Consider the following 16,400-nt stretch of genomic DNA (forward strand, 5'->3'; position numbering starts at 1 on the left):
TGACTTGCTTTAATCTTCCCAAACTATACTCCACAAAGACAGTGAATTACTTGACAGAGGAAGAAAACCCAAATTAGAGCAATTTGAAACAACTGAGGACCTGCACAGCTGAAGGTAAATGAAATAAAAGGACACATCTACTTAGAGACAGGCCCACTGAGGTCTTCCAATGTCAGGGAAATGCCAAGCTTTCGGCATTTGGGGAGGTCCCTATCCTACCTGCAAGCACCAGGCACTGTACCCTAAGGGAGACCACTCCCTAACCGACACTCTCTGCCCTCCCACCCCAAGGGAAGCCCATTAGAGAAATGCACATCAAAACTGTAGCTCAGAGCCATGCTAAGTACCTAGGCTGATCAAAGATGCCTTTAATTAGGAAAATATGAATGCACAAACATGTCCCAGATATTTGAGGGAAGTAAAAGAGAATATCATGATGAACAAGCCAAACTATTTCTTGGGGGGAAATGTATGTAACAGGAAATAAAAGAACTTTACCAAAAAAATTCAAATTTATATTCTCAGAATTTTAAAAGATGATGGATTTATAACACAAGAAGTGACAAATTGAAGAGATCAAACGGAGAACAAGAGAAAGTATTTCGAAAATAGACATGATATTGCAAAATTAAAAACATACTAGATGCCAGGGGTTCAGCACAGTCCTCCTGCTCACCGGGTTCTAACGGAACTTAAACACAGAGCTCACCAGCCAACCCGGATCGCCGGCCGGACCGGAACCTCTCAACCCAGGACCTGTACCGGACCCCGCTTCCGGTCCCATCTGTGAGCTGCCCTCAGCCCGGAGCCCACCTAAGTGCTCCCCGCTAGCCTACCCCGAGGACGCCCTCAGGTCCCCGCCACCCCTGCCGCTGACTTGGCCTCTGGCCGCCCTCAGCACCAACCGTGGGGACGCTCCCAGGCTGCCGCTGCCGGCCGCACCTCAGCACCGCCCCCCCCCCCCCCGCCCCGTTCACCTTCGCGGTGGCGCCGTAAGCCATGCCCACCGCGCCGCCATGGCAGGTGCACCAGAACTACGACCCCGACTGTGAAGCCGCTGTCAACAGGCACATCGACCTGGAGCTGCACGCCTCCAACGTGTACCTGTCCATGGCCTTCTACTGCGAGCGCGACGACGTGGCCTTGGAGCGCTTCGCCCAGTTCTTCCTGCGCCAGTCCGGTGGGGAGAGGGAGCAGGCCGAGAGGCTGATGCACCTGCAGAACCAGCGCGGGGGCCGCCTGCACCTCCGTGACGTAAGGAAGCCCGACAGCAACGACTGGGAGAGCGGCCTGCGGGCCGTGGAGGGCGCCTTGGTCCTGCAGAAGCGCGTGAACCAGAGCCTGCTAGATCTGCACCGCCTGGCCGCCGCGGAGGGAGACGCGCACCTATGTGAGTTCCTGCACCGTCACCACCTGCACCACCAGGTCGAGGCTGTCAGAGAGCTGGAGGACCATCTCGCCAGCCTGCACAGGATGGAGGCCCCGGAAGCCAGCTCTGCAGAGAACCTCTTTGACAAGCTCACCCTGGGCGACAGCGACAAGAACTGAGGGGACTGCCTTCCCCATAGCCACGGCCACTTTTCCCTGGTCACCACACCAGGCGGTCTTATTGCAAGACTGCCCTTGCCGAGCATTCACTTCAGTTTTTCCTCCCAGTATTGTCATTTCTCCCAGTAAAGTTATTTGGTTCCTGATAAATAAATAAAGGTCTCTGGTTGATTCCGTGCGCCAAAGCCTCCCCTTTTAAGTTTTAAAACAGGTCTTCAGGAGTCTGTCCACACAGCCACGCCCCATCCATGTGCACCTCAGGATCTGCCTGGATGAAGAAGGTGTTCCACGGACCCGGGAGAACACAAAATCCATCTTCCCCTTATAAAGGGGTGGGGGGGGGGCGGAGGTGGGTGAGATGGGTGGTCTGGGGCCCTGATGAAGGTGGGTGCTTGTCCATGGTGGAAGTAGAAAAACCCAGGGTCTAGAATTCAACACAGTGGTTGCCTCTAAGGAAGAAGTGAAGAATGGGGTTGGGTGGGGATTAAAATAAAGGGAAGTCTTCACCTTTACCTGAGAACCTTTAGCTTACTACCATGTACGTGTGTTAACAGTTGTTGCTTCTGGGTCCTAGAAGCGGGTGTGACAGAGTATCTGTTTGACAAACTCGCCCTGGGCAACAGTGGAAAGTGTACCTGAGCCTTAGGCAGCCTTTCCTATAGACACGGGAAGGCCTTCCCAGGTCACCATGCTGGACGTGCACATTCACCTTCCAAAACATCAGAAAGTAGGTTTTCCCTTCAATTGTACCCTTTCTTCCACTAAGGTAACACGGTGCACAAAACCCCAAATTATCTCAATAGAAGGGCTGAAAAATAGCGTTGAGGCTGTAGGTCTCAACACCTTGTGAAGTCAGTGACTCTGGCTGCTTTGAAGAATGAAGGGGGTGGGGGAGAGTTGAAGCTGGGAGGCCAATCAGGAGGTACTGTAGCTGGTCCTGATGAGGGACAGTGGTGGCCTGAGAGATGGTGACGACTAAGAGACTGGACAAATTCCAGATGGATTTTGGACAAGTTGACAAGTTTTGCTTATGGGCCAGAGGTGAGGAATGGGAAATGGGATGGGGAAAAACAACTTACCTTCTGGTGTTTGCACTTGAACACCTCGGTTGAAGGTGTTCAAGTTTAGTAATCTGGGGATGTTTGCAGGTGGACATATGCAGAGGCAGGAAAGGCATGCCATACAAAGTCTGAGATGCCTGTTCGATATGCAACTTTAAATGTCATGCAGATAACCAGATAATCTGTAGTCAAAACATGTAAACCCTCTCTACCGAAAGGGCAAGAGTAGGGACTAGTAAAATCATAATGTTCCTATCATTCTGAATATTTTGACACAGATCAAATCAGGTTAAAAGAGTAAGACTGTCTAGAAAGGAGAAATTATATTGTTCAAGGACAATCTTAGCCTTAAGGGTAGATTTCCGTTATTTTTTTTCCCTAGGGCCAAGTGGTTTGAAGATAATGGACAAGAACATTTGATTTTAATTCAGCTGTCATTGTTCAGTCACCTGGTTCCAGTCCCGCAGGGACAGACTTTGCAAAGGTCCAAGATTTTGGTAGTTCAATTCATTTTGCCCAGAGCCTACCACGAATACTTGTTCTCTACCATTATCTTTGATCTGGCGTCCTTTGGCATAATGGCGTGGGAACAGTTTCCCACATAGGCTTCTATTCCAAATGACCCCCCAGCCATGGGTCTTAAAGCTAACCCATTGGCCTCTCATGGCATCAGTCCTCAGTACGAGAGGACTTGCTGATTTCGTCACTGCTTTATTTAGAGTCCTCAGCTTCTTAGCTTGGCAAAAAGTAAATCATAAAACACTTCCTGACTTTCTACATACCCCAGCAGCTTCTGTTACCTTTCAGGTTCTCTGTTTGCACCGCCGTGGAGTCCATACAAGATGCTGCAGGGCCAGTGCTTACGTCAGTATGTCTCCGCCCACCCAATTCCAAGGCGCTGCCTTAGGCCTTCTTTGAGTCAGGAAGGGCTCTGCCCAACACTCTAGCCACTGGCCCCGGACGCCAACTGAGCCCTTGAAAAGTGACTAGCTCAAATTATAATGTGCTTTAAGTATAACATACACATTGGATGTCAAAGAATCAGTTTAAAGAGGAACATACAAAATATATCATTAATTTTTTTCTATTAAATTAATTACATGTTGAAATGTTAACATTTTGGATATACTGGGTTGCATAAAATATATTCTTCATGTTTTAAGAAAGTTAATTTCACCTATTTTACCTTTTAAATGGGGCTACTAGGAAATTTAAAATTACATATATGGCTTGCATTTGTGGCTAAGCTATTTCTAGTGGACAGTGCCGTTCTGGACTCTCTTGAGTTCTAGTCACTAGACACCCCTTCAGAAATGTATCTTTCCATAACAAAGCATGTTTGCCTTAGGTAGCCTAGGATTTACTTCCTAATTCTGTCACTATCTATATGGCTTTAGGCAATTTAGTTACCTTGTTTGGTGTTGGTTTCTTTGTTTGTAAAATGGGACCATTAATACCTACCAATTTTATTTGTAAGAGACTGGACAAATTCCAGATGGATGTCCCATTTTATACTGTACAGCTCAGTGCCTGCCAAGTGATGGGCAGGTCCTCATTAATGCTTCTCATTCTCAGTCTGTATAGTTACCAAACGGACTTTTCAAATCTTAAGTCTCCTTAGGGATTGATTTGTCCATTAATGCAGCTCTTTGTCTCTGATCTGGTGTTCTTCACACAAGGCAATTCTCTAAAATGCTCTACTGTTTCTCCATAAGACAATTTCCTATAAAGAGTACTCCTCTAATCGGGAGTCCCACTCAAATGAAAATAATCTGCATGAAAAGGATTTCCTTTAGGTTAACTTGTGTTTAGCCTATATGACATTCCAAAATTTTACAGAATGCTCCAGGCACAACTGATTTAATTATATTCAGGTTTTATTTTATGCTGTTTTTATTTTATTCCCTATCCAGAAGATATAAAAATTCATTTTCTCTACACAGTCAGAGCAAAACATAAATATACAAATATTATAACCTCCGTCCCAAATGGAAAAAGCAATCATGAAATTCCCCTATCATTCCCCATCTACAGTGAGGATAAAGCCAAAAAGACTACATGAAAGTCATCAAATAGAAAATATGCATTAGTCACTGCTTTCTTGCCTAAAACTAAAGTTAAATTCTCTTTATATGAGTCACTAAGTTTCAAGGAATCAACATATATTAATTTTAAAAGTACAAATACATTCTGAAAGTATTTTTTAATCCATATTTTGATGTGGAATCTGTTAGGCTTTTCAGTCTGTATCACAGGACACTTCCATCTGGAAACTGGGGAAAAATTAAACCAGACTATGAATAAGTCTCAGCAGTTATGATTTTTATCACAAGAAATACTTGCCATTGGTTTAATGTTTTGCTAGGGCATCTGCGGATGCCACTCATATTACTGTACATGAATGTGTACTTAATTTAAATATTTCTTTGTAAGTGCTCTTAGATTGTATGTGTGAGTGCGAGTGCTTATGCGTGTGTGTTGTGTTACCCTGGCTAAAATCCTAGTTTCTTCTTTTCTGTCCTTCTAATTTAGTGGATTTTTTAAATTAAGTTATAATTTACATACAATGGAATTCATATTTAGTGATGACCACGTCCAAGAGTTTTGGCAAAAGCATACAGTTGTGTAGCTACCACCACAATCAACATATAGAAAAGTCCCATCACTCCCAGAAATACTCCATCTTGTGTTCCCTGGGAGTGAACACCTCTCCCCGTTTTCTGTGTCTATAGTTTTGCCTTTTCCAGAATGTCATATAAATAAAACTGTACAATATGTAGCCTTTTGAGTATGCTTTCTTTCACTTAGCATAATGCAGTAGAGATTCCTACACATTGTTGCATGGGTAATTCATTCCTTTTCATTGTTGAGTAGAATTCCATTTATGGATATAACACAGTTTATCCATTCATCAGTTGAAGGATATTTGCTTTTTAATAAGTTTTGGACAAACACCCATTTAGAGATTTTAGTGTGAATATATGTTTTCATTTCACTTGAATAAATACCTAGGACTAGGATGGCTAGGTCTATCTGGTAAATGTATTTGACGTTTATAAGAAATTGCCAAACCATATCCTAATGGGGCTGTCCCATTTTTCACTCCCACCAGTAACCAGAAAATTCCAGGTGGTCTGCATCCTGATTGTCAGAATTTCAATTTTAGACATCCGAATGTTAGGTAGAAAGATAGGCATGAGCAGCTGGGGAGGGTTGAAGGGAAAAAACCACCCAAACCCTGCCCATTTAGGGGGACCCATGTGAGGACAACAAAGACTTTGCAGGGAGGTAACTACCTTGCCTTTTGGAACCAGGCCAAACCAGTCCCAACCAGACCACAATGCAGGCGCAATTGAACAAATAAGTACTGCCCAAACCACACCTCCTCATAATCTCATTAACATTATGGTTTCTGCACACCTCCCTCCCCAACAGGCTTTTCTGTGTGCATTCTGGGAAAGGGTATGTGCACTGAGAAGGGAGGCTATGTAAATGAACCTATCAAACAAATGACCTCACCTTGTCAATCCAAGTGGTGCCTACTAGCCAGAATGTAATAAAAAGGCCTCCTTCTTAATACATCCAGGCCTTTGTCCATCTTGACTCTGGCCTGCTCCTCCCTTGGAGCCTATTCAAATCAAACTTTCTCTCTGCTTCACCACTGTGTCTCTGCCTTTCAATTCTTTGTTTTGGTGGGGAAAACAAACAAGGAGAACGAACTCAACCCGCAATACTAATGGTGATGTAGTGATAGCTCATTGTTTTAATTTGAAATTGCCTAGTGACTAATGATTTTGTAAATCTTTTCATATGCTTGTTATCCAAATATATTTATATCTGTATATATATATATACACACACATAGTAAAATGTGTGTTCAAATCTTTTACCCACTACCTCCCCCCCAATTTTTTATTGATAATTCTGTATATGTTCTGGGTACAAGTTCTTTATCAGACATGTGATTTGTAAACATTTTCTCCCTGTCTGTGTATTGGCTTTTCATTCTCTTACTGGTGCCTTTCTAAGAACGTAAGTTCTAATTTTAATGAAATTCAACTTAACATTTTTTTAATGGATCACACTTTGGTGCTGTGTCGTGGAAATTTTAATCTCAAGGTCTCAAAGATTGCCTCCTATGCTTTCTCAAGATGTTTTCTAGTTTCATGCTTTGCATTTACGTATGTGAGCCACACTGAGTTAATTTTATGTGCTAAAAGAAACGAATAAAGTTAAAAAAAATTTTTTTCAAGCAGTTGTTCACTTGTTTCAGCAGCATTTGCTGAAAAGAATGTCTTTCATTATTGAATGGCCGTTTTGCCTTTGTTAAAAACTAATTAACCACACACATGTGGGTGCATTTTTGCTCTATTCATCTATAGCTCTGTTCCATTAATCCATATATAATTTTTGTATTAGTACCACACTGTTTTGATTACAGTGGTTTTACAGTAAGGCTTAAATCAGTGTGAGCCTTCAAACTTTGTTCCTTTTAAAATTTGTTTCAGCTGTTCTCTTTCATTGCCACTCCATATTCCTTTAATATACCTTTTCTGTTTCTATGAGAAGTCCTGCTTGGATTTCATTGTAATTGTGTTGAATATATATACCAGTTTTTGGGGAAAACTGATATAATATTTTTTAAATTTTTTATTAAGGTATGATTGATATACACTCTTATGAAGGTTTCACATGAAAAAACAATGTGGTTACTACAATTACCCATATTATCAAGTCCCCACTGATACCCCAATGCAGTCACTGTCCATCAGTGCAGCAAGTTGCCAGAGATCCACTATGTCCCTTCTCTGTGATACTGATATAATAATATTGACTATTCTAATCCATGAACACAGTATCTCTCCTTTTGTTCTGATAGTCTTTGATTTCTTTCATCAGCATTTTGTAGTTGTCAGTGCACAGATCTTAACATAATTGTATGAGATTTATACCTAAGTTTTCAGTGTAGGCCCTTTGGGTACTATTTTAAATGGTATTTTTTTTTCCTTTTTCAATGTTTCATTGCTAGTATATAGAAATAAGATGGATTTTTGTATATTGGCCTTACATCCTAAGATCTTACAAAACTCATTTATTAGTTTCAGTAGCTTCCTTATACACACTTCAAGTTTTTCTATGTGGACAATTATGTTATCTGCAAGTAGAAATAGTTTAATTTTATTTCCAATTTGTATGTCATTTACATCCTTTTCTTGCCATATTTCACAAGCTAGGACCTGCAGCTCAATGTTGATTAAGAGTGATGAAAGAGGACATCCTTGTCTTCTTGCTGATCTTAGCGTGGAAATCATTCAATCCTCTACCACTAGCTATGATGCTAGGTGTTGGTTTTTCATAGAAGCCCTATATCAGGTTGAGAAAGTTTCCTTCCTATTCCTACTTTGCTGATTTTGTATTTTTAAACGGGAATGGATGCTGAATTTCTCAAATGCTTTTAATGAATCTATTGTAGATACTTATATGATTTTTCATTTTGAGTCTGCTAATATGATGAATTACATTGATGTTCTAATGCTGAACTAACCTTGCATTCCTGGTATGAACCCCACTTGGTTGTGATATGCTATTCGTTTGTATGTTACTTGATTCAGTTTTCTAACACATTGTTAAGAATATTTGCCCCTATTTTCATAAAGGATACGGGTCTGTATCTGTAGTTTCCCTATAATTTTTGGACTGGTTTTAGTATCAGGGTAATGCTGGCCTCACAGGATATGTTGGGAAATACTTCTCCCTCTTCAATTTTCTAGAGGAGTTTTATAATGTGCTTATTTCTCACTTGAATATTTAGGAGAATTCACCAGTAAAACCAGCTGTACCTGGAATTTTCTTTGTGGGAATTTATCTAAAAAATTAATTTATTTAGTAGATGCAGGGCTATTCAGGGTATCTATGTCTCTTTGAGTGAACCTTGATACCGACATGTACACAACATGGTCACTGTGGATTGTTGCGGTTGTATTTTTATGTAGGATTTTTCTATCTATGTCCATACATTGGATTAGCATGCAGTTTAATTTCAACTATGCTGTTGAATTTATTGGTGTAAAGTTGATCATTACTAAAGGGAATACTTCTGACAACAAATGTGTGGGTTTTTCAACAACAAATGTTGGCAAGGATGTGGAGAAAGGGGAACCCTCCTACACTGCTGGTGGGAATGTAAACTAGTTCAACCACTGTGAAAAGCAGTGTGGAGGTGCCTCAAAAAACTCAAAATAGAAATACCATTTGACCCAGGAATCCCACTCCTAGGAATTTACCCTAAGAATGCAGAAGCCCAGTTTCAAAAAGGCATATGCACCCCTATGTTTGCCACAGGACTATTTACAATAGCCAAGAAATGGAAGCAACCTAAGTGTCCATCAGTAGGTGAATGGATAAAGAAGATGTGGTACATATACACAATGGAATATTACTCAGCCATAAGAAGAAAACAAGCCCTACCATTTGCAACATGGATGGAGCTAGAGGGTATTATGCTCAGTGAAATAAGCCAGATGGAGAAAGACAAGTATCAAATGATTTCACTTATATGTGGAATATAAGAACAAAGTAAACACTGAAGGAACAAAACGGCAGCTGAGTCACAGAACCCAAGAATGGACTAACAGTTACCAAAGGGAAAGGGACTGGGGAGGATGGGTGGGAAGGGAGGGAGAAGGGGGAAAAGGGGGCATTACGAATAGCACACATAATGTAGCAGGGGTGGCACACGGGAAAGCAGTATATACAGAGAAGACAATTAATGATTCTATAGCATCTTACTATGCTGATGGACAGTGACTGTAATGGGGTATGTGAGGTGGACTTGAAAATAGGGGGAGTCTAGTAACCATAATGTTGTTCAAGTAATTGTACATTAACAATATCAAAACTTTTTAAAAAGGAAAAAAAATGTGTGGGTTTTTATCCCACACAAACCAATTCTCCAACTTGCCAGACACCAACTGAGTGTCCTAAAATTCAATTAGGACACTACCCAGAGTTAGCACAGATCCCACAGATTAAGGAGTCAATTCCACAAGGCTGTCCCCCAGTTCATGTACCGATTATGTCTAGGTTGTCATTTGTGCTTCTGATCAATAGGCTATAGCTATAATAATTTTCTAGAATGGCTTATAGAACTCAGGAAAATATTTCACTTACTGGATTACCAATTTGTTATAAAAGGATACTACTCAGGATCAACCAGATGGAAGAGAGGCACAGGGCAAGGGACACAGTTTTCATGACTTAAGTGTTTCACCCCTCCCAGCACCCCCAGGTGTTGACCAATTTGGAAGCTTTCTGAACCCCTTTGATTAGGGTTTTTATGGAGGCCTCGTTACGTAGGCATATTGATTACATCATTGGCCATTAGTGATTAACTCAACCTCCAGCCTGTCTTGCATCAGAAGGGCAGGAGGAAGGGCTGAAAGCTCCAACACTCTAACCACGTGTCTGGTCCCTCTGGCAACCAGCCCTCTATCATTAGGGGCTTCCCAAAAGTCACATCACTGTCATAATTTCAGGTGTGCTTGAAAGGAAGTTGTTATGAATAACGAAAGATGCTCTTCTCACCTTTACCACTCCAGAGCTGTTTCAGGACTCCAAGTACTATCACGAAAGATTCTTCCAGCGTTCTTATCACTTAGAAAGTTACAAGACTTTTAGGAATTGTGGCCAGGAGCTGGGGATGAAAACTAAACTATATATTTCATGTTGTATCACAGTATCACAATTACACTCCCTCATTATTCTTTGAATGAGCGTATGACCTGAAGTGATGTATTCTCTGTCATTTCTGAAATTGGTAATTTCTATCTTCTCTTTTTTTTTTCCTGATTAGTCTGTCTAGAGGTTTATCTTTTTGCTTGTTTACTTCTCTCAAGGAATCTGCTTTGATTTCATTGATCTGATCTATTTTGATACATTTTTGTTCTGTTTTCTATTGCACTCTTTTCTGGTCATATCTTCAGAATTTCCTTGCTTTTGCTAGATCTGACTTTAGTCTTCTACTTTTATAATAATGGTTTTGAGGCTTTTCTTCCTTTCTAACGTAGGAATTCAAAACTACATATTAACATGCAAGCATCACTGTAGTTACAGCACACAAATTTTGATTTGCTGTCTTTTGTTTTTATTCAGTTCCAAATAGTTTCTAATTTTCCTCTGATCTCTTCTTTGACTGTTGGGTCCTTTGGAAATGTATTATTGGCTTCCCAAAAGTTGACCATTTTTCAGATATCTTTATGCCAGTGAGTTTAATTCAATTTCATTGTGATCAGAGAACACATCTTCCATGACATGAATACTTTTATACTTACTGAGACTTGTGTTGTAGCCTGGGATGTAGTGTGTCTTGGTAAATGTCCTATGTGTACTTGAAAACAAATGTGCTAAGGGATATGTTTCTTAAGTTTCTTCACTCTATGATTTTTCTTAATATGAATGTGATTTCTTCTTTCTCACCCTTTTTCTCTGGGTTATAACAAATAATACCCAGTGGTGATCTGTAGACAGAGCTCTATGGTTTTTGAACTGTGTAAAAGTGTTGCTTATTCAGAATGTAGGTATTTTCATTTTTTTCATATGTGTATACACTCATGTACCCATTTCCCAGATCAAGATAACGTTTTCATTTTAAAATATTTTTTTAAAAAGGTAATTGAATGATGATGGTGAACTACATACAAATATTATCTATACACATACACACAAGAGAGGGTGCCATTAGGAGAACAGAAACTGTGAGGAATTCTTGAAAGACAGAAAAAGCAGAGGCTTGTAGATTGATTAATTCAGAGACTGTGAAACATCTGCCCTAGAAAGTTGATCACATTCAGAGAAACTCTAAGAGCTGAGTAAATGATATGGCAGCACTGTGTAGGGCCCTCGGCCAAATGTGAGATGAAAGAGCTACTCTGTGAACACACCTGTTTCTCCTGCCCTGCTGGGACCCTCCTCCACCCCTACTGACATTGGCAAGTAAGCGCCTGTGGCATTTGGCCACCTTTAATCTCCCAAAACTGCACTCCAAAGACAGCGAAAGAGCTTAACACAGCTGGAGACCTGCAGAGAAGGGAAACAGAAGAAGTGTACATCTACCTGGAAGGGAAAGACATTAGTATTCTAATATGAGAAATATATTTATTTTGGCAACAGGGAGGGTCCCAAGGTAATCTGCAAACTCCATGCCATGTATCCCCAAAGGAGGCCACTGAATGATTGACACACTCTGCCCTCCCATTCCAAAGAGAAACCTATTAATAAAATGGACATCACAACTGTAGATCAGATCCATGCTGATTACCTAGGTTAACCAGACAAGTCCTTATTCCTAAATATGAATGAACAAAGGTTTGCCAGGTACTTGAAAAAAATAAAGAGGGATCGAAATGAACAAACAATTTCTTTGGAAGTGGGGAGACCCAGATATAAATCAGTAAAATAGCTTTGCCGAAAGTTCGAATTCTTATTTACAGAATTTTAAGGGAAGAATGTGGGTATATGCAATAAGAAAAGACTGCTATACAAGGGACCAGTTAGGGTACCCAAGTTGATGCAATTACTGCAACGTGAAAAACTCATTAAACGCCAGGCGCTCAGGGCAGTCTCCTGACTCAACCAGGTTTTGATGGACCAGGAACAGAGCTGGCGCCCCGCCCGCTAAAGTAACGGATGCTCCCCGCAAACCACCAAAGGACCCCGTCTCCGGTCTCATCCACGAGCTGCCCCCAGCCAGGAGCCCACCGCCGCCAGCTGCCCTGCAGACCCCGCTTGCGCGCTCCCTGCACATCTTGCGTCTTACTCTCATGCTGCTCACATGAGTTTGTGTCAGTGTGTGGGTGGATGTGTGTGTATATGTGTGTTTTAACATAACTGGCTTTGTCTTAAAGTAGTCACGTTCCTAGACCAGTTATGAACGAGCCTGAATAAAGTGTCATTTGTAAATGTGATCAAAATGTTATTTAGAACCTTCACTACCTATACCAAGTATCACGGAATGTTAGAGTACAGTATGGCTCGTGTTTTTAAACTAACAAAATCTGGTTCTTCATACTGTTTTTTCAAGGAATACACATTTTAGATATTCTGCAGTTTTGACAAACCTAATGACTCTTCATCCTTTATAATTCTCCCTTAAAGGAAAAGCAAGTACCTGTTTGAAATGCATTGTGCTGAAAGTACTTTACCGATGAACAATATTATTTTTAGTTTAAAAATATAAATAATTTAAAATTTACAAAAAGTTCTAAGAGTAGTACAAAAAAATGCCCTTTACCCAATTTGCCAATCGTGTTTTGCCATATCCGCGTTCTTTTCTCTCCACTCCTACACACACACACACTTTTTCTGTCATTTGAGAGTAAGTTGCGAATAACTGTGCCTCTCTACTGCATACCTCATCGTGCATTTTCCTAAACAAATTCTCACTTAACCACTCTGTGATCAAAATCAGTAAATTTAACATCTCTACAATATTATCTAATATCCCTATTTGAATTCTTCATAGCATGTTGGTTTCCACTCCAAAATCCAATTCAGGCATCAACTCTTGTCTTGGCACGGCCCACAGTGGGGATCCACCTGCAGCTTCCTGCGCTGGCTGAATAAGCTACAAAGCTCCAGGCAGCTCTTGGAGAAGACCAAGTAAGATCTGGAGGAGAGAGGAGGTATTTGGAGCGGGAGGGAAAGAAGGGCAACTCACAGTGCCAACGACGGTATCACCAGAAGAGGAAAGCCTTTCCTCCTCCCAACCCTCCACATCCCTCAGAAATTTAAGGAAACAAAATCCAAACCGAAACTCACTGGGAAAAAAACCAGAGAAAGTGGAGCAGGACAGGCAGAAACGGGGGCACGAAGAGGTAAACTCAGGCAAATTCCTCCTTGAGAGGAGGGCGAAGAGAGTGGGGAGGACTGCGCGCAGCGCCCACAGCATCTTGGTGGACTTGGGGCGTTTCTGCCTGTTTCTTTTTTAACGGGGGTATGGAAGGCGTTACATTTTTAGCACAGCCGCGTGCTTCTCGCCTGAAGTGATAACAATCACCCCAAAGAGCTAACGGGTTACTCCAGGGCCCGAGGAACGGCCGCGGGAGGAGGGAGAGGGCGTGGGACGGCGCCTTGGGTATGGCGACCAGGGCTGGGGAGAGGAGAGGGCTGTGTTCAGGGAGGCGGCTGGAGCCCGGAGCCGCGAGGGGCCAGGACGGAGGGAGGCGCACTACGGCAGGGGACACCGGGGGTGGGGGTGGGGGTGGCCGTCTGGGCGGGGGGCGCGGGCAGCCGGAGCGGGAGGCAGGGGGCGCGGAGAGCCGGGTCCTCACCGCTGCTGAGCGTGGACTCGCAGTGCCGGATGTCCGAGCTGGCGGGCTTCCGGCAGGACTCCCAGAGGGACAGGTAGTACTGGTGGTCGGCCGTGACCCAGGCGGGGCTCAGCACGGCCCCCAGGTCCAGACACAGCGCCAGGAAGATGCACACCAGCCCGACCAGCTTCAGCGGGGTCAGCACGGACACGCGCACCTCCTCCATGCCGCTACCCGCCGAAGCCATGCCCGGAGTCCGACCGCCCCCGGAGCCCAGCAGCCGCGCCGCCGCGCCCCCGAGCGCGAGGACTCGCTCCCTCCGGGCTCCGCGCGCCTCCAGGCGCGCCGCGCAGGTGGGTCTGCTAGGGCGGCGGGCCTGGCGGGGGTCGTGGGCAGCCGCAGCGACGCCCACCCGCCCTGCCCGCGCCCTGCCCTCGCCCGCTCCGCCTGGCCCCTTCGCAGGCTGCAGGAGGCAGTGCCCAGCGGGGAGGCGCGGTGTCAGGCACTGGCGGCCTGCCAGCCGAATAGGGAGAGGGTCCCCTTCTCACATGATCTCACATAAGTGGAATCATGTATTTGTCCTTGTGTGTCTTGCTTATTTCTCTTACCATGTTGTTTTTACGGTTCATCCCTGTTGTAGCATGTATCAGGATTTCATTCCTTTTTAAGGCTGAAAAATATTCCGTTGTGCGATGGATACACTTTAACACCCCCAGTGACTGAGAGGAAAGATAGTACTGAACCCTATATGTACTTTTCTTACATATACATACCTATGATAAAATTTGTCAATGAGGCGCAGTTATGAGATTAACAATAAAGTGTGACAATTAATCCACTTAAATAAAAGTTATGTGAATGTGGTTTTTCTCTCAAAATATCTTACTGTACTTGTGATGACGTGAGATGATAAAATGCCTACACGATGAGGTGATGTGAGGTGAATGACGTAGGCATCCTGACATGGCGCTAGGCCACTACTGACCGTCTGATCACGTGCCATCTGCTTCCGGACAGCAGCTGACCATAGATAACTGAAACCCGGGGCAGGCAGTAAACCATATTTTGTTTACCCGTCCATCTTTCTGTGGACATCTGCACTCTCCACCTTTCGGATATTGAGAATCTTGGTGCTTCAAACACTCGTGGACAAATTCCTGGTGAAGTCCCTACTTTTCATTATTTTGAGTATATATCCAGCAACGGAATTGCGGGCCCGTGGTAATTTTTAATGTTTTGAGGAGCTACTGTACTCTTTTCCACTGCACCATTTCACTTTCACACCAGGAATGCACAAAGGTTCCAATATTTACACATCTCACCAACACTTATTTTCTATTTTGTTTTTTGTAATAACCATCCTAATGGATGAGAAGTGGTACATCTCACTGTAGTTTCAATTCGCATTTCCCTAATGATTAGTGATGTTGCACCCTAATGATAAGCATATTTGTATGTGCTTATTGGCCATCTGTTTATCTTCTTTGGTGAAACATCTGTTTGTGTTCTCTGCTCATTTTTTTACTGGGCTGTATTGTTGTTGTTGAGTTTTAGGAGTTCTTTATATATTCTGGACATTACCTCCTTATTAGATGTATGATTTGTAAGCATTTGCTCCCATTCTGTGGGTTGCCTTTTCACTCTCTTGATAGTGTCCTTTGGAGCACAAAGCTTTTATTTTTTATGAAGGCCAATTTATATGCTTTTTCTCTTGTTGCCTGAGCTTTGGGTGTCATATTTAAGAAAGCACTGCCAAATCCAATGTCCTCAAGCTTCCCCCTATGTTTTCCTCTTCCATTTCTCTGATTCATTTTGAGTTAATTTTGTATATGATGTAACGTATGGGTCCAGCTACATTCTTTTGCATGGGGATACCCAGTTTACCCCATATCATCTGTTGAAATGACTTTTTTTCCCCAGAACTATACAGTTTTGAAATGCTAAACTTTTTGACTACATGAGAAGTCACGAGGAAGGGGTGCTACACTATGAAGAGTCCAGTCTTCCTCATCTTGCTTTTGCCGTATCGGAATTCACACCTACTCCACATCTGTCAGTTCCATCTTTCCCTCTTCTCCCCGCCTGCTCATGCAGTAGATTCCATCCCCAGAGCTCTCAAAGTGTGGTCCGTGGATTCCAGCAGTTCTGGCATCACTTGGGAGTTCACTAGAGATGCAGATTCTCACCCCACTCTAGACCTAATGAATCAGTCGGGATCTAGTTTAATGTGATTCCTAGTGACTCATGTAGAAGTGAAGTTTGAAAAGCACTGATCTACACCTTCTTCTCAGGCCTCTCAGGATTCTACTACTACTACGAGCACCTGTATGAAGGCAGGTGCTAAGAGAATAATCATTCACCATTTTGTACCCTATTCTTCAGCACATCACCTGGTGACCAGGAGAATGGTGATTCTCAGCAGAATCCACTGGCCACGGATTTTGGTCCTATTGGCTATGCTGAGTCAGCTGTTTGTTTTAGCTGG

The 16,400-nt window shown here is 42.9% G+C and overlaps 2 protein-coding genes across 4 annotated transcripts; one reads left to right on the plus strand and one right to left on the minus strand.

Moving 5' to 3' along the window:
* Positions 1-757: 757 nt before the first annotated feature.
* Positions 758-1,719, plus strand: LOC118930130 (ferritin heavy chain-like). The gene has a single exon (XM_057495572.1). The coding sequence runs from the start codon at positions 1,000-1,002 to the stop codon at positions 1,546-1,548; it is 549 nt and encodes a 182-aa protein (XP_057351555.1). The 5' UTR covers positions 758-999; the 3' UTR covers positions 1,549-1,719.
* A 5,612-nt stretch (positions 1,720-7,331) lies between these two features.
* Positions 7,332-14,600, minus strand: LOC130681878 (transmembrane protein 47-like). 3 transcript variants are annotated; one of them, XM_057495574.1, is made up of 2 exons: positions 13,937-14,600; positions 7,332-10,302 (listed from the first exon to the last, which is right to left on the minus strand). In XM_057495574.1, exons 1-2 carry the CDS (start codon positions 14,160-14,162, stop codon positions 10,283-10,285), a joined length of 246 nt encoding a protein of 81 aa, XP_057351557.1. In that variant the 5' UTR covers positions 14,163-14,600; the 3' UTR covers positions 7,332-10,282. The 3 variants fall into 3 exon arrangements, with proteins under 3 accessions (XP_057351557.1, XP_057351558.1, XP_057351556.1); XM_057495575.1 differs by lacking the exon at positions 7,332-10,302 and adding an exon at positions 10,331-11,684; XM_057495573.1 differs by lacking the exon at positions 7,332-10,302 and adding an exon at positions 13,062-13,272.
* Positions 14,601-16,400: the final 1,800 nt, after the last annotated feature.

Source organism: Manis pentadactyla, chromosome X (genome assembly GCF_030020395.1).
Source record: "Manis pentadactyla isolate mManPen7 chromosome X, mManPen7.hap1, whole genome shotgun sequence".
Lineage (NCBI taxonomy): Eukaryota > Metazoa > Chordata > Mammalia > Pholidota > Manidae > Manis > Manis pentadactyla.